At 42.7% G+C, this 21716-nt stretch overlaps 1 protein-coding gene across 1 annotated transcript; it reads left to right on the top strand.

The window, feature by feature from the left end:
• The first annotated feature begins 1692 nt into the window (after positions 1-1692).
• On the top strand, positions 1693-10717 carry SUB1 (SUB1 homolog, transcriptional regulator). Its single transcript, XM_014544892.1, has 4 exons — positions 1693-1765; positions 4818-4940; positions 7103-7211; positions 9756-10717. Exons 1-4 carry the CDS (start codon positions 1694-1696, stop codon positions 9833-9835), a joined length of 384 nt encoding a protein of 127 aa, XP_014400378.1. The 5' UTR covers position 1693; the 3' UTR covers positions 9836-10717.
• The last annotated feature ends 10999 nt before the right edge of the window (positions 10718-21716 follow it).

The raw sequence follows: 21716 nt of genomic DNA, 5'->3' as shown, positions 1-21716 counted from the left end.
GAGATAGGGCTGTGACATGGAGCAGGAGCAGGAATAACGGGTGAGACCTGGTGGTGCAGGTTGCTGCCCGCCCCCCCCCTTGGGGCTTTGGAACTTCATGTCCAGGATGGGGCCCCTTTACCTTGACCTCCTGTTGTGGACACAGTCAAGGCCACTGCTAATGCAAGTTCCCTCTAGAGTGCTATGTTATTTCTGACTTTTTAAAGGAGGAAATGAAGTCTTTGGTTTTTAAACACGTGAAGACTGTGTGTGGTGCATGTGGGGCCCTTTAGGGCATAGAAAACTCTGGCTCAGTCTCTTGAGAGGGGGAGATGGAGAGAGCTGAAGGTAACTTTTTTTCCCCCCCCCCCCCGTAAGTGCCTTGAAAATACGTTCAGCGGGTCTTGGAATTCCTTGAAATTCGGGATCTAGGCTTTAAACAAATCTCTGCAAATGTAGATTCGCAGGGCTCTGCCTTGTTGCTCAGGCACCTGGGGAGCGAGGGTCTCCATGGGAATTTGAGGACAGGTTTTGCCTCTGCCAAAAGCAGAGTCTTCAAATTTTAGTGTATTCCACAGTAGAAAATCAGTGTTAAAATATAACGAATTGTGAATTATGTATAACTTTGTGAGCTCTGAATTAGTCCTTGTTATTGGCATGGTCAAAAAGCCAAAGAAAATTAAGAACATACAAAATAAGAAAAATCTATCTATATAAAAGCCTAAGCAACCATTAGGACCCAACAACCGGAATGACTGGTTGCTATGACATGCAGTGAGCACCAGGGGGCAGACGCTCAACGCAGGAGCTGCCCCCTGGTGGTCAGTGTGCTCCCACAGGGGGAGCGCTGTGCAGCCAGAAGCGGTGCTTGCCAGCCGTGCGGTGGTTGCGGGAGCCTCTCCTGCCTCCACGGCAGTAGGACATCCCCCTAGGGCTCCCGGACCACGAGAGGGTGCAGGCCGGGCTGAGTGCATGAATTTTGTGCACTGGGCCTTTAGTAGTATTATAATTGCAATTAATTGTATATCAACATCTGTATAGTGCTGTGGTTCTCAACCTTGGCTGCACATTAGAATCACCCGGGAATCTTTAAAATCCTGATTTCTGGGTCTCATCCTCCGGAAATTCTGTTTTTTTGTTACTAATGTTGTGGCCCCACCTCATCACAAAGAAACAGAATTTCCGGAGGATGAGGCCCAGAAATCAGAATTTTAAAAAGATTCCCAGGTGATTCTAATGTGCAGCCAAGATTGAGAACCACTGGTATAGTGCAAGTATTCCCCATGTTGTGTGAATGTTGTGGTTATTTCCTGTGGTGAATAATTTTATGTTTGGTCTCAACAATGAGAAGTGGAAAGCCTTACTGAGAGGACTTACTCTCCCTGGCTTTACCTGGTTGCTGTCAGCTGCTGCTTGCAATGGACCCTACTCATACATCTAGCCCTGCTAAAGTGAAGAATAAAAATGCCCATTGGCTCTGAGAAAGGGTGTAAGAGTGTGCGATGTGTATGACACTTTACTCTGCATGTTATCTTCAGCTTGGAAGAGCACAGATTAGAATATAACTTCTAGCATTCCCTCAGTATAACAACTCCAGTACCACAAAATGGTAGCATGAACCATGGAACTTCTTCAATTTTTGGTTGGGGGAGAGTTAAAATGAATGTAATAGAGCAATCTGTAAATTACTTACATAATACGTTTTTCTTTCAGAATGCCTAAATCAAAGGAACTTGTTTCTTCAAGCTCTTCTGGCAGCGATTCTGACAGTGAAGTTGACAAAAAGGTGACTGTTACTGCACCAGGTCATTTCTGTAGTCCTTCCTTCAGCAGCATTGCCATATCCAGTTCCGAGGGACAGCACCGTGTGACGGAATCTTACAGTGAGAGACAGGGTGGATGTTTCTGAAAGTGTGGGTGGCCTGGATCTTCACTTCACTCAGATGCCGAGGGTGCTGCTCCATGCACACCCCTCGCCCCTAAATCAGACTCCAGCCAGCCTCAGACTGACTTCTGTGAGGAGCCCTACACCTGCAGAACCACTGCCATAGACCCTAGAGCAGCGGTTCTCAACCTTCCTAATGCCGCGACCCTTTAATACAGTTCCTCATGTTGTGGTGACCCCCAACCATAAAATTATTTTCGTGGCTACTTCATAACTAATTTTGCTACTGTTATGAATCGTAATGTAAATATCTGATATGCAGGATGTATTTTCATTGTTCGCAACCCACAGGTTTGAGAACCGCTGCCCTAGAGGAATAGCATTTAGAATTAGGCCAAAGTCACTGTTTGCCATTATTTAGAGATGGGCTTAATCTGTAGCTATTGTATGAAGTAATTGATCCAAATTATCTGTACTCCTTGAATGCACATGTCAATTTTGACCACTGTCTCAGTCATTGGTGTTTATCCAGCCCACAGTATTACTTAAAGTGTAGGCTTGGTGCATTTTAAGTTAGAATGCTATTTACTCTGGTTCCCTCCTTTTAGCCCCCAGCATAGCTGATGTGAAATTGCCTGTTGAGGCAGAGTAGGCTTTTTCCGCATCAGATGGCAGCTGCACTGTGAGTGGTGCACTGTTCTCCTTCGCTGAGCACCTCGCACTTCATCGGGTCTGCCTTCCACGCACTGTCCTCTGTCTCCTAGAAGCTCCCGCAGCGGTGTCTCCGAGCCTAGGTGGCAGTGGCAGTTAAGAGAGCTTAAGGGGGAGTTTGGGGGAGATGGATCTTCATAGGGAAATACAGAACATGATACCATCTGGAAGAGTGACACAGGCTTCAGAGAACATATGTACTGTAGTGGGGAAATTCTCTATTACACCAGCAGGGCATTTGAATACGTTCATTCAACGTATTTTTATTGAGCTTTTGTGTGTCGGGCATGTACCAGTCCACAGGGACTATCTATACAGACCCTGATATAAAGAATAATTGCTTTTGCTTCTTTTTAAAAAAAATATATTTTATTGATTTTTTTACAGAGAGGAAGGGAGAGGGATAGAGAGTTAGAAACATTGATCAGCTGCCTCCTGCACACAGCCCACTGGGTTTGTGCCCGCAACCAAGGTACATGCCCTTGACCGGGACCGAACCTGGGTCTGCAGGCCAACACTCCATCCACTGAGCCAAACTGGTCAGGGCTGCTTTTGCTTCTTGAGCAGAGTTAATTTTTGCTGATTGTCCCAAATAGTACTATTTTTTAAAAAAATATATTTTAATGATTTTTTACAGAGAGGAAGGGAGAGGGATACAGAGTTAGAAACATCGATGAGAGAGAAACATCGATTCAGCTGCCTCTTGCACGCCCCCTACTGGGGATGTGCCCGCAACCCAGGTACATGCCCTTGACGGAATCGAACCTGGGACCCTTCAGTCCGCAGGCCTACTCTCTATCCGCTGAGCCAAACTGGTTAGGGCCCAAATAGTACTATTAATCCTAAGGACATATGTTAAATACATCCATTTCTTTTGGTTTGTATACATTATGTTATGTCTAGCTTCATCTAAATTAGTAAATAAATATACAGGGGTGGACATAAGTAGGTTTCCAGTTGTGAATACATGAAACAGTTTATTGCGCTATTATTTGTTAGTTGCATTATTCATTATTACAACTGTAAGTCTACTTTTGCCCACCCCATACTAGGTTAGGCTTTCCACTAAGGAACATGATTGCCCTCTACTGTTTGGGTTGGGAACTCTACTGGTTTTCATGGGCTGTTACCTCATTTTGAGACAGATTGTATAAAAAGCTTTTGCAATGATGCTGCTTTTAAAACATTGTTTTGCTTTTGAATGCTAGTCTAATACATTGCTGTCTATCTTTAGTTGTTTTTTTTTTGTGATGAGGACGTTTTAGAGTTGACTTGTGCGCAGTACAAAATAGATTTCTTAGTTTTGCCTACTCAGATTCCCTAAGCCAGTGTGTCTCTTGGAATAGGCAGAGCATAAATAGATAATCATATCCTAGAAATGGAACAAGTTGGTTGCATTCTTCCTAGTTAGCATGTCCCCTTTGTAGCTTTAGTAGACTTGTGGTTCCCAAAAGTTTATTCAAAAACATTAGGCCCCTCATCTTTTTTTGTTGTTCCTCCCAAAGAAACCTTACGTGGGATTCTGATCTACAAAATAAATTTTTCTGCTTAATATCACTCTAATGCCTAAAGTATTTTTTGGGCTCCTCAGAACTGTTTGCAAATACTGTTATATACCAGTGTTAGGTTAGTTTCAAAGTTTCATTGTCAGGTGGATCTTGGCTAGTTTATATTTTTTATTTAATGAGTAAATGCAGACTTTTGATCCTTTAAGTATTAAAAAATATTGGAATCTTGAACCTGTCCAAGTAAGAAATGTCTAAACTTGTAGTGAATTTTTATAAGAGTTAATTAAGCCAAACTGATGACATTGTTGGGAAGCAAGACCTAATGCTCTGGAGAAGGACACTTTTGCACTTTCTCTTGTACATTTGGAATTACGAAGGAAACAAGGAAGATTACGTGGAAAGCGAGGCTGGGATTGGCTTACAGGGCAGTTAGCAAGACCGTGTTCTCCTGCAGGTGCTGAAGTTCCCAGGCGTCTGAAAACTAGGCCTTTCAAAGGTGTGTGCACCCAGGTGCTCAGAAACAGTGGACAGGGCTTCATGCAAAGATGCATCTTGTACTAAAAGGTACAGGCATTGACCTGCCCAGGTAGGGATCTATGGTCAGATCGTCCTGTGAGGTTCCTGTTGGTCACTGAACTTGTACATACCCCCCCCCCCTTTTTGTGTGTCCATAAACCTGAGAAGTGTTTTATTAAGTGTGCAAATTTTAACCATATTCATATTTTTCTTTCAAGTTAAAGAGGAAAAAGCAAGTTGCTTCAGAAAAGCCTGTAAAGAAGCAAAAGACCGGTGAGACTTCAAGAGCCCTGTCATCTTCTAAACAGAGCAGCAGCAGCAGGGATGACAACATGTTCCAGGTAAGGTTGGTTATTGGGTCCAGAGGACTTACTCTCTGGCTGGACCTGAAGAACGATCAGAGCGCCTTAATCTAATAAGGCACAATCTTTACATTAGAGTGCTCTTGACTAAGGATATTCATTGAAATACAAGAACAAGTTAGTAGAAATGAAAGTAATTTATATGATGCTGAAAAAATTTTTTAACGAGTTTAATTTGAGCCAAAATTGACAGCATGCCTGGGAGCAATACCTCAAATGCTCCCTATACGGTGCTAGATTATTGCTAACACCTAGAAGTCTGTAGTTTTGCTGTATTTAAAACAATGTGAATTTAAAAGCTATAGAAATCCAAAAGAAGAGATTGAGAGCTGCACATTAGAAAGTACAGTGGAACCTCGGTTCTCTAACTTAACTTGTTTCAGAAGGCTGTTCGAGACCCAATTTGTTCGAAAACCAAATCATTTTTTCTCATTAGAATGAATGTAAATTGAATTAATTTGTTCCAGACCCCAAATGAATCCCTGTTTTAGCATTTTTTAAATATATTTTATTGATTTTTTACAGAGAGGAGGGGAGAGAGATAGAGAGTTAGATACATCGATGAGAAACATCAATCAGCTGCTTCCTGCACACCTCCTACTGGGGATGTGCCTGCAACCAAGGTACATGCCCTTGACCGGAATAGAACCTGGGACCCTTGAGTCCGCAGGCCGACGCTCTATCCACTGAGCCAAACCGGTTAGGGCTTTAGCCTTTCTCATGTACAGTACATGGCTAATGTGCTGGTTAGTTTATAAACAAACACTTCCTTTCTTAATGTATCGACAGCCCCCTCACCCCCACCCCCAGCCTTAAAGGAGCCCTTTCAGCACTTGTCCCAGGTGCCTTACAGGAGGTCAGCTGGCAGCATCTCCACTTTTCCACACTTCACCACCTCGGGAACGCTGTCACTGGCTAAACTGCAAATCGACAACAGTTTTCTACCTCTTCAATTACTTGTGATCATTGCTTGTCTCTTTTAAAATACGTTTACTTTTTCTAGTGAGAGTTTAAATTCTTTGCAGGTTTCTGATATCTCAGGAAGACGAGTCTTGCAGAAGACAAGCAGTAGTAGTAGTATTTTTCTGATTGTTTATTTTATTTTTTTGTCCTTGCTCTAAGAACCTATACAGGCTTCAGAGTTTTCTTCCTGTGTTTTCAAGTCCTCTGCAGTATAGGTCAATGTGGTCAGCCTGCCCTTGAAAATCAGTATTGTATCTTTCTGCTTTCTCCCTTCTATGTCTTTGTCACTTTTTTCTCCTTTTTACTTATTTAATGGCTGATCACTTTTCAAGGTCAAATCCTATCACCTAAAGTTTCTTCCACTTGCTCAAGCCCACAATTGAACTTTTATTTGACTTATCTAATAATCAAAATTATTTTAGTAGATTTTCCATAGATTTAATTGTATCTATTCAACATGCTCTTAGGCTTATTGTAAAACCAAAATGAAAATGTTTAGTTCAGTGCCATAGCCGCCTAAGATACTTACACTTAAAAATACATATATATTTATTAATTTCAGAGAGGAATCTGACTGTTCTAGGCATCTTATAAGTGGAATCATACAATCTATATCTTTTGGTGACTTGTTAATTCACTTACCATAATGGCCTCAGGCTCATCCATGTTGCAGCATGTGAACGTATTTCTTTCTTTTTAAGCTGAATAATATTCCGTTGCTTGTATATATCACATTTTGTTTATTCATTTATCAGAAGATGGACATTGGGTTGCCCTATCCCAAACATTATTGTAAGTAATGTTGCTATGAATATGGGTGTACAGATAATACCTCTTAAGGATCCTGCTTTTATTTCTTGTAGGTACATATCCAGAAGTGGCTGCTGGGTCATAGGTTCTATTTTTTGAGGAACCTCCATACTGTTTTCCGTAGCGGTTGCACTATTTTGCTAATGATTCTTTTAATGTAAAATGATTAGAAATGTGAGTTGTGCTTGTTTAGTTCCATCATTTACAAAGATTTTTTTTTTAATAGTGACATTTCCTTTGGATTGTAGTTTTGATATTGATAGTAGTAGTTATTTTTGTGATGAAAAGAGTAGTGAGTATGCAGTAAGTTGTGAATGTAAATATGGACTTATAAATAAATACTTTTTTATGTTCTGTTTCTTTTGCAGATTGGGAAAATGAGGTACGTCAGCGTACGGGACTTTAAAGGAAAAGTCCTAATTGATATTAGAGAATATTGGATGGATCAAGAAGGTGAAATGAAACCAGGAAGAAAAGGTGAGACTTGATTTCCTGAATTTGGTCCTAATATTGGGACTAAATTAAAAATTAAGTGACCTAGTTTGAAATGAAATAATGTTGTCAGTGCACTAGGAAGATCCTCATTTGGTTGGTTCACTATCTTCTGTAGTCTTTTTGGTAATGACACTTCTTATTTTTTAATCCTCATCTGAGGATATGTTTCTGTGAATCCTAGAGAGAGAGAGGGAGGGAGGGAGGAAGGAAGGAAGGAAGGAAGGACGGACATTGATGTGAGAGAAACATTGATCGGTTGCTTCCTGAACATACCCAGACCAGGGATCGAACCTGCAACCTTTTTTTTTTTTTTTTTGATGTATGGGACAATACTCCGACCGAGCTACCCTGCCAGGGCAACACTTAACTTTAATGAGGATAAAATTATGGCAGAGCCCAGCCAGCGTGGCTCAGTGGTTGAGCGTTGACCTGTGAACCAGGAGGTCTCTGTTTGATTCCCGGTCAGGGCATGTGCCTGGGTTGTAGGCTCGATCCTCATTGGGGGTCTGCAGGAGGCAGCCAATCAATGATTCTCTCTCATCATTGATGTTTCTGTCTCTCTCTCCCTCTCCTTTCCTCTCTGAAATAAATAAAAAATATATATTAAAAAAATTATGCAGATAAACATACATATAATTAAAATGATAAGGGCTGAGAAGTAAAAGGGCAGATTATTATGAGAGGAGAAGTGCTCTGGGAATCTCCTAAGGAAGTGTCATTTGACACTTTAGATAAAGGAAGAGCTAGTCATGTGAATTATATGGGAGAGGGAATCATTTTCAAAGTAGAGGAAATTGTGCAGATACCTTGAGGTGAAAAAGAAGTTAGATTGTGCGGGAATTGTAAGGCTGCTAATGTACTTGAATATAACTTAAAAATTACTTTTACATTAATTCTGAAGTAGAGTAGGCCCGGCCTGGGAGGCTGTAAAATGAATGGAAATCCTGGTTCACAGTGTGTCCTTTAGGGTATTCTTAGGGTGGTGTCCTTTAAGTCGGTTTTTTGTCTTCCTTTCGGGCTTCATCCAGCATCATCGAAGCATACTTTAGTTAGTTATCCTCACCTGAGTTATTTTTCCCATTGATCTTTAGAGAGTAGAGAAGGGTAGAGAGACATTGATGTGAGAGAGGCACGTTGATTCATTGCCCACCGCATGAGCCCTGCCTTCGGTGCATGGGCTGGTGCTCTACCACTGAGCCACACCAGCCAGTGTATTAATTCACCAAGCATGTGTATTAATTCACCAAGTAGCTAGAGAACATTTGTGTGCCAAGCTAATGAAAAAATGCCTCTGTTTTCTTCTGCCTGCATGTCATCTTGTAAGGTATGACTTGTTTCCTTCCTGTAGTTTTTAGGTTTAGTAAACTTAATGTCTATGATTTCATTCCCTTGTTCAGCCCACTTTGGGATTGGGCAGTCCAGCTGTTCCATTGTGGCCAATGCCAGAGTTCTTTTCTTCCTGCAGCGATTACTAACCAGTAAGATGAGCTGGAAAGCCCTTCCTAGGTGTTGTCCCAATATGTTCTCCTTCCTCTCCGTTTATGGCCTCCCAGCAGTTTCCTGAGAAATCCATCAGTTCTTCAATTCTAGTTTATTTCTCCATTTGTATGGGTCAGGTATTAGAATATTGGAAGTTTAAAGGACAGAGTTCTTCCTGCTCATACTTTAAATAGGACAGACATGTCATTAGCTAACATTTTAAATTTTACATGTGCCCAGTAATATGCCAAGCTTATAATTCAAATCAGCCAAAAAACTTAGGCTCAGACTTACTTGTAATTGTTTTGAAGTCATGTAGTTAGTGACAGTGAGGCTGGGATTTGAATCCAGTCTCTAGCCCAGCCGTGGGCAAACTACGGCCCGCGGGCTGGATCCGGCCCGTTTGAAATGAATAAAACTAAAAAAAAAAAAAGACCGTACCCTTTTATGTAATGATGTTTACTTTGAATTTATATTAGTTCACACAAACACTCCATCCATGCTTTTGTTCCGGCCCTCCGGTCCAGTTTAAGAACCCATTGTGGCCCTCGAGTCAAAAAGTTTGCCCACCCCTGTTCTAGACTGTACCTTCCAAGAAGTCACATCCCAGGGATTTCCCAAAGTGAAATGAAGGCTTCTGGGAGAACTCCGTACAAGTCATTCACCTGAGCTCCTGTGGGAATTGGGAGCAAATGTTGGAGCCAACGGAATGTAGAAATGAATGGGTGTCACACACCAAACCTCGACCTGGCCACTGGAATTGCTCGTTTGCAAGCATTTGTGAACTAAGCTTCAAGTCATTGTTCGTTGTCAGTTTAGTATGTGTCTTGCAGATGCAGTGTGGGAAGTAAAACTAGATATAACATCGATCATCCCGGGCAATCATGATGAATTTATAGTTAACAAGATATCTTGTTGTCAATATTATATCATTGTGCCATTCAAAAATAGCAATTTTGATGAAACAGTATTTTATTTGGAAGTTTAAAAACCCTCAGGAAAGCTTAAATACATTTTCAACTTTTGATTTTTAAAACTTTGTTTTAGGTATTTCCTTAAACCCTGAGCAATGGAGCCAGCTGAAGGAACAGATTTCTGACATTGACGATGCAGTGAGAAAACTGTAAAATCTGAGCCATACAACCTGTACTGTCCTAGTTGTTTTAACCTGTCTTTTTACATTGGCTTTGTTTTTTAAATGTTGTTTTCCAGGCTATTGTATATTTGGATTGCAGAACAATTTGTAAGAATACTTTTTTTTTTTTAATGTGCATTATTAAAAACGTTCTGAGTGAAGCTAATTGTCAACTTTATTAAGGGGGTTGCTTTGTGCCCACCACCTAGTGTAAAATAAAATCAAGTAATACAATCTTAACTGTTGTGGCCTTCTTTGATCAGAAGAATTGGTACTATTTAAGGCCAAAAGTTAACAGTTTATAGACCTTTTAATTTCAATGCGGCTTTTACATTCAAAAGGATTTATATTGTATTGAATTTATAAACTTGATCTGTGAAATCCATAGTTGATTCTTCTAAACAAATGTCTAGACTGATTTTCAACCCCACTGATACTTCACTTCCCTTTTTATCTTTACTTCATTTTTCTTCTATAACTTGTCATGTTCAGTGTTCATTTTACTTTTTGCTTTTTCTTGAATATATTCTGCTAATCTGGAAAGTCAGTGAAACTGTCTAAATGTTAGTTATCTCAATAAGGTACTTGTAACTAAAATATTATATGAGAACTACAATCACTAATTCTACTGTATTAAATATTAGGAGACATAGTTTGATAAACAATATGGCTTGTGTGAAAACTCTGAGCAAGTAAGTGTATGTCATGACCTGTAGTGTTCTGTGTAGTAGTTATCTTATTGCTTAGTCTGCAGAAAATAATGACTTAGATGTCTGATTTGCTTTCTCTTATTAAACATGTTCACCGTAGGATGATGTCTGTAGAATCAGATATTGTTAAATTAGACTAGGATTTAATAAAAGTTGTGAAAGTTTACTGGCCTAACATTTTATTTTGTAACATTGAATATGGAGTATATGCAGCCAGGGATGTCGTGAGCTTTACTGTTAGGGTAGGCAGTGTGGTTGGTTTTTAGGGAAAGAGCATAGACTTGTGTTTTTTGGCCTTTGCTTCAGAAATAGGATTTGCTCTTTTAGTTAACCTAGCAGGTGCTCTATAGGATTTTCACTGAACCGATGACAGAGACATAGATTGCGATACAGGTTTCAGGGCCTTGGCAGCAATAAGCAGGGCCTGGTGTGCCTTAGGGAAAGGATGTGAGGGAGCTGTAACTGAAGTTAAAGAAGGCCGTGACGACGGGAGAATTCTCTGCAAACTAATGATATTTTGATCATGTAGATAGGACACGATTCTAGATAGAATAGTCAAAAGAAAGGTTTAAAGATGTAAAAAATGCTTGTTGACAAATTATTTTTGATAGCTAAAGTAAGATAGTAATTGGTTATTGCCATATCAGAGTTGCACTGTCATACCAAGTTCGATTGCTAACTATGTCTAGAACATTTTATAGAATTGTCAAGGTCTTGATTTCAAAACCATCTTCCAAACCACATGCAGTTATCAATTTATCTGGCAGCTAGTCTAAGTATTTTTTTACATTTTTAGATTTTTTTTTAGTGTTTTTAGCAGTAACCCTAATCAGTATGTAATTGGGGAAATAAACTCTTTTTCTGGTATTTTAGCCTTCATCAAATAATAGGTACCAAAGTGTTCAAATAATGTCTTTTAGACAATGCATACTTGATTGATAACTTTCCCCTTTTTTGGAAACATGTCCTGTTAACTTGATTGGGTAGATTTGAAAAATATTCCTTATATATACAGAAAGGGTAGTTAGAACACAGAACTTTGATTTTGGTGTAGATGGAGAGGGGATAATTGTTGATTTCCTAGGTTTACAGGAATTTAAGGGGTGTGTGCATTTTGAAATAACCTGCTAATAGAGAGATGGTGCTGAAATCTGTTAGTACCCAGGCACTTTCCAGCTGTTCAGTGTACGATGTTAAACCTTCATATAAGGAGTGCTTTTCTGGCAGAATTTGGTAAGTCGACTGCTAAATTCATTTAAATAATGCTACTGGATATGCACTGTATAGAAATTATTAATCTTTTTTTTGGGTGTGTGTGTAGGGAAGGATGAGAGCTGGGTTAAAATAAGAGCCAAATTAACTCCTACTGAAAGAAAGGGTACTTTTGTTTCTGTTTAAACTTTATCTTTTTGGTAAGATCACTCAGAAGGAAAGCTTGGCATTTTGGGGCAGCCGTTTCTTGCCGTGTGATGCCAACATGGACTTAACCACCACCGGCCCTGGCATGTGCTCAGCAGAGGGCTTTCTCATGGGGTTTTACTCTCTGTCTTTTACATACAAGTAGCATGTGACCAGTTTCCAATGCTCTTGGCATTTTATGAAAAGAACAACCACTAAAAAAGAAAAACTGCGTATAATTTGATTATTCTCTTTTGTTTTGCTTCATAAATGCTTAAGAACTTCTTTTGAAGACTCTTCCTACCTCATTAGCTAGTCAAGATCCGGTGATGATCAACCTATTCTGCATAATATTTTTGGAAAAAAGATTATGAAAATAAATATATACATCTTGGCCTTGGCTATTGAGGGGAAAAGAAAAATAATTGAGAATTAAGTGTTCCTGATGACATGGGTATGTTGAAAGAGTATATGAAAGTCTGAAATAGTACAAAAGTGCTGGCTAATATTTAGGTATTTCTCTTGATAGTCCTTCACTGTTTATGGAAATCCAGTGAAACACTCAAAAGTTTTTTTGTGTGTGTGTTTTTGTTTGTTTGTTTTTTAGTGGTGGTTTTCCAGATAAATTATAGGAGTAAAATCTTTACACAGTCACACACATGTACTTCTGTAACTGTGGAATACCTGTATGCTTTGTTGGGTACATCTTCCATGGAGATGCCAATGAATATACTACTACATCTGTGAATATTTTAAATGTTGAAATAAAAAATAAGAAACGTGCCCTGTGTGTCATCCCAGTTTCACACGCCTGAACATGAATGCTAGGTTACCTGTCGAGTGGGTTTTATGAAGTGGAGTGCCTTTCTGCAGGAGAGCTTTTGCTTTTGGAATGTGAGTTCGCCTTGGCACTTCCGTCTTGGGCCTGGACTGCTACCTGACCCCAGGGAAATGCAAATAACAGGAGTGCACAGCCTCCTTTTGTCTGCCCTGTGAGTGTTGTGTAGTCTGATTATTCCTTGGTGTACTTAACTGTATAATGGACTTCTTTGTGTAACTTAAACGTACATCTTCATTTATAAAGTGTCTATTTTCCCCATCTTGATTAGTGCTTTTGCTTAGTTATATGTTGAGATCTCTTATAAATTTCTGTTGAGGGAAACTTACACAGGGATAGAAAGATCTGTGGAACACTACATATGACTAATTTTGCTCCACCTGATTGACTGTAAAACACATGGACTCAAACTCCAGTCAATGCCCTGGCCGGTTTGGCTCAGTGGATAGAGTATCGGCCTGTGGACTAAAGGGTCCCGGGTTCGATTCCGGTCAAGGGCACATGCCTGTGTTGCGGGCTTGATCCCCAGTGGGGGGCATGCAGGAGGCAGCCGATCATTGATATTTCTATCTCTACCTCTCCCTTGGTCTCTGAAATCAATAAAAATATATTTAAAAAAAACAACTCCAGTCAAGAAAAAAAAAACAGAAAACAGTCCTTGACAATTCTGTAGTATGGCTCAAAGGCATAATCGGGTGAGAAAAGGGGTTTGAAAAACATGAAACATTTAAAAAATAATACGGAATTATTTACTGTGTAACAGTTCATCTCAATGTCCATCTGAGTACAAGATTCTGTTACACAAGGCTCCCCTCCCCCTTTCATAGAAGCCCATCACAAGTTCAGACCTTCCCTGGCTGTTACAGCCATTTCAGTCCTAGGTTAAAGTGACCCGTTTCCCACCAAAGTGGAATCGTCTAATTTCATGCTCAGGCTGTGGAGAGTTTTAAATAGTTTATCTTTCTGCTGTATGACTTTAGGCCACTTCCATTCTCTCTGCCAGAACATAAGTCCCTTATCCTGCATTTCGGCAGTTGGATACTATAACCTCGGTAAGAAAAACATTGTACACAAAGTGCTTTTCCTACTGTCCAAGTCAGACCTTCACTGAAATGGCCTATGGAGTAGCTCATGTCTTGGAAAAAGGTTCCACTTGGGTGCTTCCTCATGAAGCCCGAGTCTCTGACAGCTCCCACTCTGGCTTTATTTTCCGAACTAGAGGCCTGATGTACGGCATTCGTGTAAGGGGCTTGGCCCTCACAGCCCCGGAAGGTCACCTAGAAGTCTGGTCTAATTAGCATGTTACACCTTATAGACTAGAGGCATGGGGCGGGGGGGTATCCCCTCAGCCCAGCCTGCATCCTCTCCAGTCCAGGACCCCTCAGGGGATGTCCGGCTGATTGCTCCTAACTGCCCCCCCCCCGGGCCTGGTCACCTGCACCCCCCCACCTAACTGGTTGCCCCTCATGGACACCCACTGGCCTGGTCACCCCACGCAGCCTGCTTGTTCAGTCGTTTGTTGTTCCTCACTAACCCCCCTGCCGGCCTGGTCGTAGGCAGCTATCTTGTGAGGACGTGTGGGTTAATTTGCATAATACCGCTTTATTATATAGGATAAGTAGTTGTTGTAAGAATGGCCGAGAACTCCCACTATCCCTTCACCCAGAAGCCCAATGAGGTTTGCCAGTTGTCCCGATAATATCTATAGCGCAAGCTTCCAGCCCACTTGATGGCTGTGTCTGTCTAGTCTTAAGTCTGACACAGCCCCTCCGTGTTGCCTTCCCTTCCACAACCTGACATCTCTGAGGTGTGGTTTGCAGGTCACTGGTGATGCTCACAAGGGGGAGGCAGAGTCTGCGTCAGGAGTGGAGACGCGGCAGCTTGGGTGTGAGATAAAGAGAAACGGGGTGGTAGCTAGGAAGGATGTTGGCCCCCAGGACAGGGTGAAGCGGTGCAGCATCGGAGTGACGGCAGATCTGGCTGCTCAGCACACGCTTAAATTGACTGTCGGCTACAGCTTCAGTCGCTTCCCACTTTGGGTTTCTGGTGACTTCTTCATAAGTGCCATCTGAACTGTGAGTACTTTTAATAATTAAAAAAAATACGCGCACACACACTTCATTGTAACATCAAGAATCTGGTCATTTTGGTTCTTGGACCACTTTTCCCTCCTACAGCTGAGTTTCTCAAGCCTAGACTTTGGCCTTGTCCAGCTGCATGTGCGCAGCCTGCGTGCTCGGTGCAGGAGGCAGTCAGGAGCCTCGTCTATTTGTTGAAGCGTGAGCCTTGTTTCCCCGTTCACGGTTGGCCCTGGGAGACAAAAAGGAAAAAGAACACTCATGCTTGTGTGCTAACCGAGGATGAGAGGGTACTGAAAGGCACGTAGAGGAAGTCGGGAGCTTTGAGGATCAGAAGTCCTACGGTTTTCCTGAAATTCTTATTCGGAAGCAATGTCTCGGTATCCAGGCACTCAAGTAGCTCTTTTTTTTGATCAGTGACTTTTTTCAGAGCCCTTAGAGACAACTGAGAACATTTCCAAAACTTTGAAGTCCTGTAACACTGGCTCTTGACTGTTTACGCAGAAGGGAAGCGATTGCTTGCTGTATGTAAGATGGACTCAAAACAGTGTTGACAGCAAGCCATTAGAAGACTGCCTCCAAGACGTTGATGGGTGTGACAACTTGAAACATTTTAAAAATGCACTGAGGCCTGGGTTTTGCAACATTTTCAACTTTAGCAATCGGCAAGGGGAACATGCAAGGACTTAGGACTCTTTCCTGCAAGTATTGAAAATAATCTGGGTGAGACGCTTTCATCTTTGGAAACGTTCTATCTCAGGAAAGGCCGCGGCACTGTGCTGTGAGATCCGCGAGAGGGTACTCCTACGATTCACGTTTTACAGGTGGAAATGGGTTTCCAGAGAGCAGTTGACTTGCTTGTAGCAGCACCAGTGGCAGAAGCAGAATTTGAATCCACATCTGGCCGACTTCAAAGCCTGAGGCCATGTTTACCTTCACTGTGTTCCTATGTTCAGACCTTGGACCCTGGCAGAGTCCTCTCTTGGTTCATTGACCCGGGGTTACTCTACTGGAGTAACCCTCACCCTGATTCTCACTGGCATCACGAGCCAGGGCCAGGTCTGACCCAGTGACTCTTGTGCAAATTACTTAAAACCATTTCACCACATCCCTGTGCAGCCGGAAGGGCAGCTGGCCGCACTTGGATCGCCGCACAGGGCTGCGCTAGGGCGAGGTCACTGCCTTCCAGGCCCCCCCCCCCAGTTCTCTCACCCTGCGGCCCTGGGACAAGCCCATGGTTTGTGGAGAGGGCTGCACAGTCATATCACCGATGACATTCAGTCTTGCTAGATCGCTAAGGGCACTTGTCAGGAAAGGACACGAGGGCATTCGGGCTGGGAACTTTGAACCTCCACACTTCCCTGGACGGCACTGCACGGGGCCTCTCGTGTTGTGAAATAATAGGTGAAGGATATCAGGCTGTTCCTTTTACTACTCATTCAACTTTTCCATAGATTTGAAAATTTTTAAAATATAATATGTGGCCTCGCCGGTTTGTCTCAGTGGATAGAGCATCGGCCTGCGAACTGAAAGGTCCCAGGTTCGATTCCAGTCAAGGGCACGTGCCCGGGTTATGGGCTTGATCCCCAGTGGGAGACTTGAAGGAGGCAGCCAATCAATGATTCTGTCTAATCACGGATGTTTCTATCTCTCACTCTTCCTTCCTCTCTGAAATCAATAAAAATATATATAATATGTGGGGGGTGGGAGGATCAAGTCCAAAGGTCACTGGGCTGGAGTGCAAACATTCTTCAAGTGGTTACCAGTGTAAGAGTGAGAGGGGCCACTCCCATCGTGTGACCCCATTGGTCTAACACACTTAGGAGTTACTCCCACGAATGCTCTCTGGGCTGCTCCAATAGGTTGGAGAAGTGTTATAATTGCTTTGTTTCTAGGCGCGCTCTCCTCCTGAAGCAGGCCCTGTCAATCGGACAGGAAATGTTGGGATCTAATTCTGGTTAAGGAACCGGAGGCAGTAGGGAGTGGAGTGGCCTGCCCCTGCGGGCCATGGGCGTCCAGGGAAGTGTGGAGGTCACTGCTCAACCACTGAGCCCTGCTGGTCAAGCAAGGGATAGTTTCTTAAAGGTCAGTCGCACTGTGTCAATTTTGCTAGACAGGGTGCATTCCACCTTTGACAACAGAGCTGTCAGCTGTTTTCCCTGAAGTGGGGCTCGGTGTGTTCATTTCTGAGAAATGTCGGTCACATCGTGTCTTAGTCATATAGTTTGTCGGTCATTCCCAGGGTGAAAGTGGTCTCCATGGAGGAGCACGCTAGCTCAGTTCACCACCCACACCAGGCGCTGTGCTCTTCCTCGAGAAGCCATTGAACGTCAACACGCCTCTCCCAGGAGCAGAGACATCCCGCCAACCTCACAGTTACCACAACTTCAGAAACAGTCAGTGATTTTATCTAATAATCAGCTCATATTTAAGTTTCCCCCAATTGTCTCCCCCCTGATCCAGTACCTCACCAAGGTTCATGCCCTTCGGCTGGCGATGAGTCTCTTTTAATGTAAAATAATGATCTACTACTTTGGTTTTTCAGTAACGTTGACTTTTATAAGAGTCCAAGCCAAGTACCTTGCGCTACATCCCACGCTCTGGACTTGTCTGTTTCCTCATGGCTCCATCCGGTTAATGACATGCCTTTTGCAGGAACACGACAGAGGTGATGTTTCTATCGCACAACACCATCAGCACAGCAGGCCCGGCTGCTCATTCTGCTTGATCACTGTTAGGCCAGGCGGTGATTGCCGGGCCTCTCCATGTGAAAGTCTCCTTCCCTCCCCCTTTACAAATGTCCATACAGGGAGACTGAATTGCCTTCCCTGTGGGCTTGGCAGATAGGAATGGTGTGATGGTTCTGCGGGGACTTCTCCGGAAAAGGTTGTAGGCTAGGAAGTGCCTTTTTCTCAATTGGAGGTGCCATTCCTAAGGTCATGCAAAGACCAGAAGAAGGTCCTTGGGCACCACCTAGTGGCCATCTAGGGAGCAGCAGTGCTGCTCAAATGATTGTGTGGTCAAAGGCATGTCATTTCCAAATGGTTGGGGGACCAATATTTTTGTAAAATACAACAAAAAATTATTAGAAAAATTATGTAATAAACAAACACAAAATACAAGTCTCAATTTTTATTATTGACTCAACAGACAAATAATATTTTAATAACTGCAATCAGAACAAACATGTGGGGGGGGGGGAAATAAAATAAAAACTGCACATTGCTCATTGCAAGTGTAAACAAAACTAAAAAAGTTAGCGTGAAATGGCGATTTCCCCATAATAAATGCCTGAACACAGTTCTGTGTTCTTTGAATCCTCACCCGAGGGATTTTCCCATTGATTTTTATAGAGAGTGGAAGAGAGAGGGAAAGACAGAGAGAAATATGGATATGACATCGATTGTTTGCCTCCTGCATGAGCCCCAACCAGGGCCCGGGTCGGGAGGAGCCTGCAGCCGAGGTATGTGCCCTTGACCAGAATCGAACCCAGGATCCTTCGGTCCGCAGGCTGATATCTATCCACTGAGCCAAACTGGCTAGGGCCTTTACACAGTTTTGAACAAACATATGTACCAATGTTTGTTTTGTACCAAATATTTGTACAAATATATACCAATATTTACATTATGCAAAAATAAGTTTCTGATGTGATAAATGAACTTGTGTCTTGCTTGATAAAACACCGAATGTAGGTGAATTAATGACAATGTTACTCCCAGGGAAAAATGTTTTGTTTTAATAACATACACAGTAGAGAAACCAGCTCACAGAGGCATAATGCAATCTCAGCACACTCAGGATATTCATTTAATTTTTATACAGAATTAAGCAAGTGAGGTTATAGCTTCAAAAGTCACTTTAGATCCTTCATAAGCAGTCAATTCTAACAATTTATCTTGTATTCCTACAGTTAAATTATCTTTTGATAAAAGAAATGAATTTCAGATCCATCTCCATCTTTTGATAGAAAATAAAATTCTAAACATCCTATACAGTATCTACAGTATTGGCAATTGTTGTTAAATTGTGGTAAATGTTATTACAGTCTATATACATTTTGCCTTTCCAAATTATAACTTTTGTTTTTTGCCCTTAGCTCTTACTTGTCATTGGAGAACATGATGCATAAAGGTATTAAAATATTTAAGTTATTAGGCAAACAAGTAAATAAAGTTGTTCAAGTAATATCTTTAAAAAGTAGGAACCAACTTTTAAACTAAGAGTTTTTTTTTAATATATTTTATTGATTTTTTACAGAGAGGAAGGGAGAGAGATAGAGAGTTAGAAACATCGATGAGAGAGAAACATCGATCAGCTGCCTCCTGCACATCTCCTACTGGGGATGTGCCCGCAACCCAGGTACATGCCCTTGACCGGAATCGAACCTGGGACCTTTCAGTCCGCAGGCCGACGCTCTATCCACTGAGCCAAACCGGTTTCGGCTAAACTAAGAGTTTGATCCTGAGTTCAAGCAGAAATAAATGTCTGTTGTTGCCCCAGCTGGTGTTGCTCAGTGGATAGAGCGCCAGGCCTGGGACTGAAGGGCCCCAGTTCAGTTCTGGTCGAGGGCATGTACCTCGTCTGCCGATCCTGGCCCTGGTCTGCGCTTGTGGGAGGCAACCAATGGATGTGTCTCTCACATTGATGTCTCTCTTTCTCTCTGTCTCTCCCCTTCCCTTCCACTCTCTTTAAAATTCAATGGAAAAATATCCTCAGGTGAGGATTAACAACAACAACTACAACAAAAATGTCTATTGTTTAAACACCCAGGTTATGGACTTTTGTTACAATAGCCCAAGCTTTCTAATGCAACTACTAGAGCTGCCCCCACACCTGACTTTCTTGACTCAATACTCTTTATTGGGTATACAGTGAGGTCTCTTTTAGAGTGAGTGAATTGTGAATAAAGTGGTTCCATATTTTATTTTTTCAATATGTAAAAGTTGATATGCATCAGGAATTTTTAATATAAAATGTATACATAAAAATATAAAATAGAAAATTATTTATTTTTATATAATTATAATAATTTTATATAATAACTAGAGGCCCGGTGCATGAATTTGTGCACCAATGGGGTCCCTCAGCCTGGCCTGCACCCTCTCATAATCTGGGACCCCTCAGGGGATGTCAAACTGCTGGTTTTGGCCTGATCCCCCAGGGATGTAGCAGTGCCCAAAGCGGCAGACGGCCAGGGAGGAGCCCAAGCCTGGCTGCTCCTGTAGCACCCGGCCCCACTGCGCCCGCCGCTGGCTTCTGGCTGAGCGGTGCTCCCGCTGTGGGAACACACTGACCACCAGGGGGCAGCTCCTGCATTGAGAGTCTGCTCCCTGGTGGTCAGTGCACATCATAGCGACCAGTCGAGCGGTTGACCGGTCGTAATGGTCGCTTAGGCTTTTATATAGAGAGATTGTATTAATTATTTTTCTATTTAAATAATTATACTGTATAATTTATATGTTATGTAATACATTGTTTATGTTTTATTTATGTTTTTCTCTTAATGTAAGAAGCCACGAAACCTTGGGTGAGATGGTCAGGAACTGGGAGAGGAGTTATTCCCCAGAGACAGATGTCGCAGCACCCATTGCTCCCAGCACGGTGATGAGTGTCCTGACCTCTGACAGTGGAGTCATCTTTGCCTGTGGCTGTAGCACAGGTAAGTAGCATGGCGCAGCATGCATTCTTCTGCACCGACTCCTTTCCCTCAGCCTCTGGGTAGTGAGGTCCACCCACGCTATGTGTGACGCTACAGGCGGCTCACTTTCTTTTTTTAAAAAAAATATGTTTTATTGATTTTTTACAGAGAGGAAGGGAGAGGGATAGAGAGTCAGAAACATCAATGAGAGAGAAACATCCATCAGCCGCCTCCTGCACACCTCCTACTGGGGATGTGCCCGCAACCAAGGTACATGCTCTTGACCGGAATCGAACCTGGGACCTTTCAGTCTGCAGGCTGACGCTCTATCCACTGAGCCAAACCGGTTAGGGCCAGGTGGCTCACTTTCATTGTCTCGTGTCCCATCCTGCCCCACTTCTCCTCATATTGTTTGTGTTCACTGTGGCACTTCTGTTCAAGTCTGTTTCCCCGGATGTGGTGTGGGCAGAACCTCCCTAATGCCCCTGTCGGGGGTAGGGCCCACTTGCCTTGCTCCCTTTCGATGACAGCGTGACGGCTGGGTATTGCTTTCCCTGCCTTCCTCTGTGCCCCGACGGCATGTGTTCCCCTGGGGGGGCCGAGGGTGGCGGGCAGGGTCAGCTCTTTTGGGACCAAGTGCAGCCATTGCTGGGGGTCCTGGGCTTTTAGTCCCTCCTGACCCACTGAAATGTCCTGTCTGGGGCTCACTCACACGGCCATGGGCACGTGCCATTCCGGTGGGATTAGGCCTGTTTCCCGACTAAACCCAGTGCCCGGCGAGCCTTGGCAACACTGCCTGCCTGTGGCAAAGCTGAGGGGGGGGGGGATGGTTTCTACTGTTGAGGGTTTTCACTTGGAACTTTTCCTCCTGGATTTCCTGCTTATTTTCTTGGCCACCGTTTTGTTCTTTTATCGCCACTGCCGAACTGCCGAGTATTGGGTGTTGAAACATGAAAAGAAATTCGTCCTGCAGGTCTTGGCGAAGGGGTCTGCGCCTGGCCTGCCTCTGCCATGTTTGCCTTGAACAGCTTCTGTTTTCAGCCCAATAGATTCAGGTGAAATAAACAAAGTCGTGGAACTCATTCTAGTAAAAAAAAACAACAAAACAACCCATCGGATGTTCATTATTTTGCCAGAAGGTGGTAGCAAAGGTACAATCTGACCCTGGGTGAAATGTGCAGTGTCAGCACCCAATGAGAACAAACACC

This window comes from Myotis brandtii, unplaced genomic scaffold (genome assembly GCF_000412655.1).
Source record: "Myotis brandtii unplaced genomic scaffold, ASM41265v1 scaffold384, whole genome shotgun sequence".
Lineage (NCBI taxonomy): Eukaryota > Metazoa > Chordata > Mammalia > Chiroptera > Vespertilionidae > Myotis > Myotis brandtii.
Note: the sequence above shows the minus strand (reverse complement) of the source record. Positions and strands in the feature narration are given on the sequence as shown.

Coding starts and splice junctions, on each gene's coding strand:
- SUB1 (XM_014544892.1), top strand. CDS start 1,694: ATGCCTAAATCAAAGGAACTTGTTTCTTCAAGCTCTTCTGGCAGCGAT. Junction 1,766..4,817: donor ACAGTGAAGTTGACAAAAAG/GTGACTGTTACT, acceptor TTTTCTTTCAAG/TTAAAGAGGAAAAAGCAAGT. Junction 4,941..7,102: donor GGGATGACAACATGTTCCAG/GTAAGGTTGGTT, acceptor TTTCTTTTGCAG/ATTGGGAAAATGAGGTACGT.